This window comes from Penicillium odoratum (genome assembly GCF_028828045.1).
Source record: "Penicillium odoratum strain IBT 22623 chromosome Unknown utg000004l_segment0_segment0, whole genome shotgun sequence".
Classification (NCBI taxonomy): domain Eukaryota; kingdom Fungi; phylum Ascomycota; class Eurotiomycetes; order Eurotiales; family Aspergillaceae; genus Penicillium; species Penicillium odoratum.
In genome coordinates, this window is record NW_026643146.1 from 2,979,178 (window position 1) to 2,990,970 (window position 11,793).

The 11,793-nt window shown below is 45.9% G+C and overlaps 4 protein-coding genes across 4 annotated transcripts; all 4 read right to left on the minus strand.

Annotated features, from left to right (window-relative positions):
- Positions 1–222: 222 nt before the first annotated feature.
- Positions 223–1,131, minus strand: N7520_005389 (ribulose-phosphate 3-epimerase RPE1; the record flags this gene model as incomplete). Its single annotated transcript, XM_057139323.1, has 3 exons — positions 223–507; positions 575–826; positions 889–1,131. The coding sequence occupies 3 exons, from the start codon at positions 1,129–1,131 to the stop codon at positions 223–225; spliced, it is 780 nt and encodes a 259-aa protein (XP_056997530.1).
- Positions 1,132–2,894: 1,763 nt separating this feature from the next.
- On the minus strand, positions 2,895–4,560 carry N7520_005390 (uncharacterized protein; the record flags this gene model as incomplete). The annotated part of the gene is made up of 2 exons (XM_057139324.1): positions 2,895–4,125; positions 4,175–4,560. The coding sequence occupies 2 exons, from the start codon at positions 4,558–4,560 to the stop codon at positions 2,895–2,897; spliced, it is 1,617 nt and encodes a 538-aa protein (XP_056997531.1).
- An 879-nt stretch (positions 4,561–5,439) lies between these two features.
- Positions 5,440–7,301, minus strand: N7520_005391 (MDR family MFS transporter; the record flags this gene model as incomplete). Its single annotated transcript, XM_057139325.1, has 6 exons — positions 5,440–5,631; positions 5,706–5,848; positions 5,901–6,222; positions 6,267–6,784; positions 6,834–7,145; positions 7,193–7,301. The coding sequence occupies 6 exons, from the start codon at positions 7,299–7,301 to the stop codon at positions 5,440–5,442; spliced, it is 1,596 nt and encodes a 531-aa protein (XP_056997532.1).
- A 1,436-nt stretch (positions 7,302–8,737) lies between these two features.
- On the minus strand, positions 8,738–9,529 carry N7520_005392 (ankyrin repeat domain-containing protein; the record flags this gene model as incomplete). Its single annotated transcript, XM_057139326.1, has 2 exons — positions 8,738–9,337; positions 9,398–9,529. 2 exons carry the CDS (start codon positions 9,527–9,529, stop codon positions 8,738–8,740), a joined length of 732 nt encoding a protein of 243 aa, XP_056997533.1.
- Positions 9,530–11,793: the final 2,264 nt, after the last annotated feature.

Sequence of the window (11,793 nt, forward strand, 5' to 3'; positions counted from 1 at the left end):
TTTTCCTATATGATTTTCCCAATGCGATTCATTTCTCATAATTAAAACAAAATACACCCCATGAATGACAACAAATCCCGTATATGAAATCAAACCCGCAATGAAAAGTCCAAAAAACTGTTGAGAACACCGAACCCCCTTTTTGATCACCCCACCAAATGAACCCCCACCTCTCATCAATGGCGGGGTAAGTCCAAAAGCTCAACTGTAGTTATGCCCCGCTCAGGAAGAAGTAGAACCAGCCTCAAGGCCTCTCCGCTTCTGAACAGCCTCTCTCAACTTCGCAATAACATCCGCTGGATCCTGTGCGCCGAAGATCGCAGACCCCGCCACAATAACATTGGCGCCCGCCTCGGCAGCCTGGTCAATCGTTCCAAGACCAAGACCACCATCAACCTCAATGTTCAGATCCGGGTAACGTGCGCGCAGGGCTGTGACCTTCGGGAGTTCAGACGCCATGAACTTCTGGCCGCCGAAGCCGGGGTGAACTGTCATGACGAGGACCATCTAGATCGGAATTATTAGCGCATATTTCCGGAGGATGTGGAATGTAAAGTAGAAGTGGGGGACGCACCTCGGGTCGCTCAGCAAGATCGGGACTATCCAAAATATCCCAGAGAACATCAACAGGCGTATCAGGCTTAATCGCAATACCAGCCTGCATACCCTGCTCATGAATATACTTGATCAATTGACGTGGCGAGGTACGTTGAGTAGTCTCCTTATCAGTAGGATCGGTAGCAGCAACGGAAGAAACAGCAGCTTCATAATGGAAGCAGTAAAGATCGCAACCGGCTTTCTGGAACTCCTTCACCCATTTGTGAGGCTGAAACAAAATCAGCGAAAGCTCGCGCGATTCGGATTTCCTCCGAGCACTGCCGCACTCACCTCCATGATCATCATGTGGCAGTCGAAAGTACCACGAGCACAAGGCTCCAGCGGGCGGTCGACGCAGCCGCGAATTTGAGAAACGACGGGACATCCGATGGTCATGTTTGGAACGAAGTGGCCGTCCATGATGTCGACATGGAGCCAGTCGGCGCCTTGCTCCATCTTCTTGGAGCAGTCATGGCCGAGATTTGCGAAGTTGGCGCTGAGAATGGAGGGAGCAATGATGGCGGGGGGAGCCATTTTGGAGGATTATGGGGAAGGAATTGGAGTTGGGGGGAGGGGGGGTTGGGGAGGAAAAGAAAAAGAGAAGGTGAAGCTCTGGATGTTTACATCAGGCCGAGTGGCAACCCGAGGGTGGGTGGATATTCCGGGTTCGCCCACCGATCGGTGACGGAGTAAATTACTTATTCATTCATAATGTTAGTCTTTTATACAACATATCTACAAATCAACAAATCCCTCTAGTACTCATGCACCTGTTCTTATTCAACAAAATGCAAAACGACTTTGATAAGGGCTCGGCTTACTCACGTGGATCACAGTTAATCTTCGATCGGCGCTGCAATCTTAAGGGCCTTACATGTCTGCATTTCAGATCCACTTAATCACTACCATTCATCCAGTCCAATGCTCAGGGGATTTAAGCCTGACAAATCGTCATCATGGAATACCCGTTTGGGTCATTCCGGTTGAAAATTCATCAAGTCCGCTGACTTGAAGCTTTGATGACGTTTCTTATTGGGGGAAAAGCCTGGAATGTCCGTCGAACACTGGCCCACCAATCAGTGCCGTTATACTACCACGCCTTAACAGTATACAGTTCAACTCACATTGTTCATCTGGATATCTTTACGATATTATATTTACGATTTCAAATTATGTAAAAAAATGTTCTACAATTCATGGATTCCATACGCAGGTCAGCCTCCGACTTGTACAGTCAGCAAGTCGGAAAACAGCATGTTCCGGAACGGTCATCAATAGCCGTCAGGTTAACTGATCTTGAGTTGGAACTCGGTGAACTCCGTACATGTGTGAAAAGCGGATATTAAGCATAAAGCGGGGATTGACATCGTGAGTGTTCGGCGCACTGTGATCCGACGCTCATGCCATAGACCGCCCTAGGCGCCCAACGGTGCTGATGGCTTCTGCTTGTCATTTTTACTCGCTTAACGTTGATATCGAAATTCAGTCTAGTTATCTCTTAGATTACGCCACAGAGGGGTAATACATCTCTCTCTGTTGTAAACTATGGAAATTGACCAGCAACGCCATAAATTTCACTGCCCAATCTTGCTTGTTTGTCGGATATATTACCAATGTACATACCCCTAGCATATCATTTTATCTAACTCGCTTATCCTTTTCAGGAAGCCCGGCGTAAGAGCAATTGGGCGTTATCGAGAAGACTATGGTTGTAAAAGCCGAGACTATCTAACATTCACACAAAATGCTTTAATCTTGTCAATCAATCCCGAAGATTGAGTCAGATCCCGCTGATCATCAGACATATCCGCATTTAGATAAGCTATGCTATGCTGTCATTGAGGCGGATAAACCCGTGTTACGTGCTGTGGAGGAAGGTGTCGCGGGTCTAGGACCCTTGAAATAAGGATCCCGATAATGTTAACGATTGAATTGGAAGATTGATGGATCTGTTTTCCGTGAGCTTGAATGATCTGCAATTCAATGGTTCAGCCAATTTGCGTTATTGATATTACCATGTGCTATTTATTCCGTCCCAATTGAATAAAGTCAGACTATCGTGTACTTGGGTCGGCGGTGTTCTGTGTGTACGCTACTGTAAGGATTTTGAAGGTGACCTTTTTGTGACCAAAGTCTAGTAGACAGGACAACGGCAGAAATGTGGAATACATCATCACACTCTTGCCACTTATCATTCATTTATCAGGATAAAACTAGTTTATAATCCAGTCTATAGTATGTATGCATACGATACACCTGATCCATCTGAACTTGTGGAGATAATATAGTCCTTGGAATCAATGCATATACTCATCATGTAAATTCATGTTCCTCTCCTTTTCATCTCCTTCAATAGCACCAAGCACAAGCGCCGACTCCAAGTCCTTAGCAGCGTCAGCTCCAGACTCCAATCCATGCTTAAGAAGTGATCCCTTTCGGCAAGCATCCTTATCCAAAAACACAAGCGTGCGCCGATTTGAGGTGAACAGAAGGTCCAGCTCCTCCAGCGTCCGGCGCGAAGTCTCCGGGAAGAAAAAGTATACAACAAACGAGATACCGATATTGATACCCCCGAAAACATAGTACACCTTCCAGGACCCCTCATTCAGCGCAGTAGGCATATACAGCCCCAGCCAGAAATTGACGAACCAGTTCACAGAGGTTGAGAGTGCAGTTCCCCGACCACGTGCATTGATTGGGAAGACCTCGTTTTGATATGTCCATGGAAGTGAGGCCATGCTCGCACCAAATGTAACCATGTAGAGGAACATGAATGCAACAGCTGTGTTACCGGCTGCGCCATCCTCGAAGTTGAATTTCATTTCCTGAGTGGTTGAGTCGAAATAAGGTGCGCCGAAGCCGACTAGCATAGATGCGACGATGATCATGCATATTCCCATTAGAATAGGACCAATGATCAATGGCTTGCGACGGCCATACACATCCATGAGAAGGGTTAAAGAGAAAGATGCGATAAGGAACAGGGCGGACTCAATGCCGTTGGACAAGAGCGCGGCCTGAGTTCCTGTTTGACCTGTTTGCGCAAACACCTTGGCAGCATAGTACAAAATGATGTTGACGCCGGTTATCTGCTGCATGAACTGGAGTCCCATGGCCAACGCAGTGCGACGACGATATTGCTTGCTGACCAGCAGCGAGAGGTAAGATGGGGCAGGTGTTCCTCGCTCGTATTCGACGACGACCCTAACTTCTTCAAATTCCGACTGCACGACGGGTGCATTCTGGTCTCCCTTGGCGTGAAGTTTGGCCAGGATTTGCAAGGCTTCCTCGGAACGGTCATGTCGGAAGAGCCAACGGGGGGACTCAGGACGAAACAGCATGATAGCTCCGACGATCGCACCGGGTACCAGCTGGAGACTGAAGCACATGCGCCAGGCAGCGTTTCCCTCGATATTAGCCGCGCCATATTGGACCCAGTACGCGACCAACAGTCCCATCGCGATACCCAAACTCATCATCGAAGTCATCATGCCACGGATTTTCGGGGGTGTAATTTCAGCGGTATACCTGAAGAGAAATAAATAAATTTCCACAGTCAAGGTACAGGAAAACATACAGCGAGATTGTCTGAAACAAACCACCAGCTCCTAGTCCATTAACCACACGCCCAGAGATAAAAATGGCTTGATTCTGCGAAGCGACAATAATAGCCTGACCAATGAGGTATACAACAACACAAAACAAGATAGTGATGCGACGACCAAAGCGATCCGAAATCAAGAATCCAATCAGCAAAGAGCCACCGAATTCGCCAGCCAATAAAGCCGCGGTCATAACGCCCTGTCGAAAAGCAGAGGGGGTCCCAAAATAACCCAAGAACTGGGTCATAGTCAGAATACCACCCATAGAAGCATTTTCCCAACCATAAGCAAAGCCCGCAACAGCTGGAGGGAAAGCATAGTATAATTTGCGCGTTAAAGAGGTATCAATTTCAGTAGCCATTGTGAAATGAGAAAGGAAAGAGCAATGAAAATGAATTTCTGGACAAATCTAACCAGAAGTCGATCTTTATTTCTTTCTAAAGTGTACCCCCGAGATGCGGGGGGCTAAGCTTTTGTGTCGGCTTGTTTTTTTAGGTCCGTCTTGGCGGCTTATTACATAGCCGTCTGTGGATATAGGGGGATTTGAGCAAGTCCGGGGAATCTCCGATGGAGATGTGGGGTAAGCCCCATGTACTTCCCCAGATTTAGTCTATAGGATGGAATAGCCCAATTATACCGCTGCATTTTATGGACTGCGACGCCATTGTTCCAAGGTTGATGGCGGTTTTGTATTCCGTTCATCCTGGAGGTTGTCTGGATATTTGATTACCCTACCAGTTAACATATGATTTTCTGTCCCCGCTCCTGGTGAAACTTTACATTAAATCGCGCAAAGGATTCCAATTGATCACTTCTCCTAGTAGTGTAAGAGCTTTCCCTAACCCCAGGGGTAAAGACCATTTCGCTTGTCATGGATCTGCACAATACTAGAAATAATACTGGTTCCAAGATTATAGAAAGCAAAAAGAGCCATCATCACATCAACTGAATTTTAGAGATATCCATGTATTCAACTAAAGCCTGTCAAATAGGGCCGCAGGCCCAAAATCCACCCAATCTGCTCGACATTCCTGTCCAATCCTCCACCTCAACCTTCACCTCGATAATCAGTTGCTTCCGAGCGGGACTCACTCAGAACAAGGGCTTTGCACGCCAACTTATCCTTACTATTCCACGGGCTCAAAGAGCGTCGCGCTGAATCCCTTATTCCGAGACTCGTGTCTACCCTCCATGTAGTATATCCTGCTTGTCAAGTTCCTGCACTTAGTTCAAGCATGATTTAAGCTCCACGACCTCTCTCCAGTCCCTTTCCACGCGTGAAGAACGCTGCGATTGTTGCAATCAGTGCAAAGGCGGCGGACGCCGCAAATGAGAGTCGGATACCACGGTAGTAAATCTGGCGCACGGCGATTTGAATGTCTGGAGGTAGGGTGTAGATTGCAGAGATGGAATGACGGATTTCGTTTATCAACTAGATTTTGAATATTAGGGGTCAGTTTCCGTTTTGGGCTGCTGTGCTTTTTTGTTGGAGAGATTGGATAGTACTTTCCATTTGTCAGGTACTCCACTCAAGGCCTCTGCGAGGCCTGAGCTCAGTGTATTTTGGATTATCGCGGATGTTATGGCGACGCCCCATACTGTGCCGAGGGAGCGGATGAGGTAGACTGTTGAAGCTGAGACGGCGTGTTCTGAGAAGTGGCAAGTTAGTAAGGACTGCGGTCGGATGGTGAAATTAATTACCGTCGTGGTCGAATGCAGAGAGGAAGGTGAATAGGATCCCTGGGTACACGATTCCTTGTCCTAGGTTTGCGGGGATGATGTATGCGAAGTACTTCCAGTTTGAGTCGTTGAAGTGCAGAAATGTGACGAGGAGGTTTCCTATGAACATCAAGGCGGCGCCGATGCGCACAAGCTGAGCTAGTTTTCCCCATCGTGACATGACTATGCCGGCAATGACTCCGCCTACCGGGGTCATGAGAGATGGAATCACTAGACGGGCACCGGCTTTGGTGGGACTATCCAGCAGGATTACCTGGAAAAGGAGCGGCAGGGTAAAGAGGAACTGCGCCAGTCAGCTGAATCCGTGAGACTTCTCGGCAAACTTACAGCGTATGCTGACAGTCCCACGCAGACGTTGGCAATCTGAGTAGAAACTGGGTGAAGCCCATATAGCATCTTCAGTGGGATAAGTGGGACAGCTTTGGTATTCGCTTCCACAGTGATGAAAGCAGCGAGAAAGAAAATACTAGCCCCCAGAGGCATTATAACCCAGATACTTGTCCAGGGCAACTCATTTCCACCAAAGCTCAGTCCGACCAGTTGAGTCGAAAGAGCGAGGACAAGAAGGAAAGATCCAAGAAAGTCAATCTGGTGCCAAAGACCTGGCTGTCCAGGTTTGGGGGATTGATCATTCGTGGGGAATTTGAGAACGAAGTACCCCAAGACGAGCACAGTCACAGATACAGGAACTTGTACCAAGAAGCACCAACGCCAGCCAATAGTGTCAACGATCGCACCTCCGAATGAAGCACCACATATAGCACCGAAGCCGTACGCAGAATTTTGGACGGCTTGGTACATTCCACGATTGCGGAAGGGAATGAGATCAGAGTTTATAATGGTAGCTTATGACGTTAGTTGAATATTCCGTCTCTTGAATATCTTTTCACTCACCCATCGTCATCAACCCACCACCTCCCATACCTGTCAACGCACGCATGATATTCAAAAAGACTACGTCTCTCGCCATTGCACAGCCCAGACAACCTGCGAAGAATGTAATCGTCGCAGTGGAAAAGCAAGCGCGACGGCCAAGTAGATCTGAGAAGCGACCGTAAAGAGGTTGAAAAGCCGTGCTCGTAATGAGGTAGGAGGTCGTCAGCCACGAAGCAGTATTGGCAGCATTGAATTCAGAGCTGATGACTGCGTATGTTGACGCAGTGATTGTTCCGTCGAAACCGGACAGAAACACATTTGACATTATAGCTGCGATCATTAGCCTCATGTCATCGTCTCAGAGATAGTCTACACACCCAATTGTATCCAAAAGAACCCCCGTGGTGGACTCCAAGCATCCGGTTCAGATAAAAGAGATTGTTCTTCACTTGGAGTATTCATTGCAGACTCCTGTTCTGATTCCATGTTGTGGTGAAAATTCACACTTTCTTCGGTATAGGAATGCAACAACATAGTGGGATGCTATAATCCAAAATTGAAATTCTTATAACTTCAACTGTATTGACCGACCTTAATAAATCAAATTATGGCCGAAAACTCGGCATTGTACTTGCAAAAATCTTCCAGCCAAGATATTTTTACTAACGATACCCTGCAATACAGTGTATCGGGCACCCTATTGGGAAATGCGCGACGTGAAGCCCCGCTGAACCAAGCACGACATTTCACCCTCGGTTCGCGTATTGCATGTGTATTGCACCAGATGAGAATTTGAGTAATGACGAACGTAAGTAAAACTTAGAAAAATCAAAACTAAACATTCCATCCCATCAATGCCAGATTATACAGAAATCTTTGAAATTGGCTTCCAAACTTTACATAGTGAGACTATCTCCAGCCCAACACTAAGACGATAATAAAACCGCCTAAAGCAAATTAATACAATACAATATCAAATTAATCTATAACTCTAGTTATTTTAGAGAACGCCCTAAGTAGGTAATTAGAATTTATACAGTTGACTTATGTAGCTCCCACTTCTCTATTAAATTTTACTTGGACTACATAAGGGTAACCGATTTCTGTAGAAATGATTAACTCCTAGATTCTCAGGTTTTAGGCTTTTGGAGCTTTTAGATTATTGATTATGTCTTACTATGCATATTATTTAGCTATATATAGCTAAAATACTAAAAATACAGTATATGTATACAAAATCCATATCATTGTGTCGTGTCCTAAAGCGGGGTAGCTATTTCGAAAACGGGTACAGTGAAACGCCCGCTTACGACATACGTCACTTCAAGGTGGCCGTTCGAGGAAGCTGCAGATATCTTAAGTAGAGAGTTCGAGGCGATAGTAAATCAGGAAGTAGAGTGAATAGCGTTAATGTGTCCAAGAATTTATGGGAGAGGACATTATAAATCAGTTGACGCCGTTGGGAGTTTCTAATTTTGGGATAAGTATTTAGGGGTTGTGAATAGTCTAGCAATCGCTAATATATATTGAGTTGACCCTTTCTAGGGCCATCTAGACAAAGATATATGTTGACCAGAAACACCGAAAGAAGCTTATGGATCCTTTTGAGGTGGTTAATTTGAGGTTGAATCGTGTAGAATAGAGAAAAGTGGCTTTCGTAGAAGGCTTAAATTACATGGCCGCCTATTGAAAAAGGATTTGCCGAACATTTAGTGGAATTTATTCAAAAAACTCAAAGAATCAATCAATCCTACTGTATCTCCAGGTGTCAATCGTGGCGCATCCGTTTGCCAATTCTGTGGAGCAGCCAATGAAGCAACACGAAGTGGCTCATTTGTTCGCTGCGCCCCATGATTGATGAGTAATTGGATAATTTCTTCATCACATTCATTGTGATGAGCCCACATAAACACAGTATTTCCCTACCGGTCTTGGGGCTCATTAATCCAGATTTTAACCCCTTCGACAGCCAGAAGAACCTTGATCATCTCAATGACTGGTGGTTTAGATCGTACTGCAATCATCAAGGGTGTATCTGATCCCTGTAGAATTTCATGGTTGATATCGACCCCCGGGACAGCAAGAAGTAACTTGACAACTTCTACATTCCCCAATTTCACAGCCTCTGGTAAGGTCAATATAGCCTGGTTACCCGGGCTGTGCTTACGTCCCTTCCGAGTGTATAACCTTATCGCTACCTTCTCTTCGCATTTTTGTCCCCCGCCTATAATTCGGGAGTTATGGTGCATCATCTCATCTAATAAGAGCTGGACCATTTGAGCATGACCGTTCCTTGTTGCGCAGAGGAGAGGACATCCTGGGGACTGGTAACACGCCCCTTGCTCTAGAAGAAGGCGGACAGTGGATAAATGACCTTTTCCTGTAGCACAGGTTGGGGTATAACGATTCATAATCAGACCAGAGATAATCGTACAATCAATATTCGTATTGAATTCCAGCAGGGCCCGAACCACCTCATCGTACCCCGCCCAGGCCGCAAATAATAAAGGGAGATAGATATCCTGAATCAAAAGTGGATGTTCGTCCCACCGGTGTATTCTAGACCGCTGTCTATAACTCACCATCGCTCGCTGATTATCATCCACATGGCCATCGGGCCGTGCGCCTTTCTGCAAAAGCAGTCGAACTATAGCACTTGAGCCAAAGCTCTCCGCAGTAGCCCAGTAAAGGGCATTTCGACAATCGTAACCCATGTACTCGATGTTGGCACCATTTTCAAGTAGCAATTATATAACAAGAATAGACCGGTCTTGTGCAGATCTTATTACACCCGGTGCCATTTTAGGTTTCAAATCCGATTCACCTAAGGGGTATCGCATTACCCAGATCAGTGGCGAGTGACCGTATATTAGATCCCTTGAATTTAGATCGACACGCTTTGTTTCCAGTAAGCATCTGACAATATCAACGTATACCCCTTGTGCAGCGTATGACAACAGTGTGCGTTCGAGTGTACTCGATTTATTATCTAGATCGACGCCTTCCATAGACAAAAGAGTGTTCAAAACACTTATCTGTCCGTGTTGTGCTGACAGTGAAAGTGCACGGTTCATATATGGTAATAATAAGTTGGGTCCTAGATGGCCATTGGCGATCAGGAAAGATTACAAAAGCCGGCTGTGACCATGTTCCGCAGCCCAGTAAAGATTATCTCCTTCATTTTTCTGAAAGCTCAGCTGGTAAAGCTCCGGCATGAGTAGATTGTGAAGTTTGTGACAGGTTTGTGCGAGGTGGGCGATGTCGCCTTTTGATGGCATATATTGGGAGACAGCCATTATTACTTCCGTGGGAAGGGTAGTCAAAGACATGCTGAGGTGGCTTTTTGAACGACCGAAAGTATGTAGGGTGGTGTAAGGAGGAAATGTTTGCACTTTGCAGATGGTAGGCAACTTAAGCAGGACGAGAGAATTCAATAAAGGATCAATCGAGATTGGGGTAGGATAAATTCCGGTGAGTTTTTATTGGTTAATTTTCGCCCGCAGATGATCACAGAAGGTCCCGTAAAGAAGTTCAACTCCATCTACACATAGCCTCTCAAATTTGATCAGCAATTATCACCCATTGAGCACACTGGTCCTATATGCAGCAAGTCTATCCCATAGTCACTGAGGTTGTTTCATATTCAATCTGCACCCAGTAATATAGATCGGCGATTAGTGTATAACTCGATCCCAGCTCTGTGACAATGGGATTCTGGATTCTGGAAAAATATAGTCAGAGACTATTTGAATGATCATGTGTTTGGAAATTGAGGACTCACCCACGCTTCAAACTCTGCCTCTGTCATTCCGAAGTAGTCTTCGATAATGGCATATGTTAAGCTGGACGAATACACAATCTATGCACTGCATTCTGACGTACTTCCAGGAGCGACAGTGCCTAGAGGACTGGTCAGTCAAGTATGCACCTCTAAGGTGAAGGTTTAGGGCCAATGAAAGCAAGGCCAAAAGCTTTATCGTAACCGAGTGCCAGAAATATAGCGAGGAGAGCAGAATAAGAAAATTAAGAATAGAAGACAGAAAGATTTGTCCCTGTTTAATATCATTTCAAAATCTCTTTGCTATGAAAGATGCGCACTTTTTTGGTCTAGCGGTAAATTCCACCCAGTGCAGCAGGCAGATAATATGATGAGGATGCAGCACTGGCATTGGCAGATCATTGCAATAGCTGACAGGAAGGGTGGCCGGTATGATATGCGAGGCTGAACCTTGCAAAGCAAGCATACATGCGGGTATTAGGACAAGCGGGCAAATAAACGAACAGAGACTACCAAATACGAGAAAGAAACGTGACCTGGGATCCAACTAAGCAGCAATGAGAGAGAGGCTTGGTGGGAGAATAAGGTGTGTGTTTCTCGTTGTTTGGCAGCGTTAAATAGATTTGGGTCTCCTTGGTGAAGGCTTGTAGAACTACTGTGCCTTCCGCTTTAATTGAACCTGTCTTCCTATCGAAGAACCTGCCAACGTGATATATGACTCCCTCCGGTTTAGTTGTGTCTGTTCGAACGGTGACAAAGAGACAGTTGCTTGGCGCTTGTATGCTGTGACGGACAATCAAGGATTGCGGTCGTTTCTTGATGAAGCCGAGCGCAGCGGATTCAAGAGCTTACTGCTGCTATCCGGTCAAAGTTCTGCACATGTGGCTGCTGAGGGCAATTTCCGCTCGGGGTTGCGTCTTACGGACCACGCAAAATGACTCGTATTTAGGATCAGGTCCTTCTACAGGTCATATTCGCCGCATTCGACTGATCGGTCGCTTATGAAGTAAGGTGTGTTCTAGGCTTGGTGCCGGTGCCAAGGCCAAGTCGCGCATTGACCAGTCTGATCACGGAGAATTATGGAGAAGTAAGGGGTAGGGTGGATCGAGGTTAATTTGACTGTATCTTGATTATTGGTCAGTATAATGAAAATGGTGTATAATGAGAAATGGTGAAGTGGTGATAAGTCTATACGTTTCT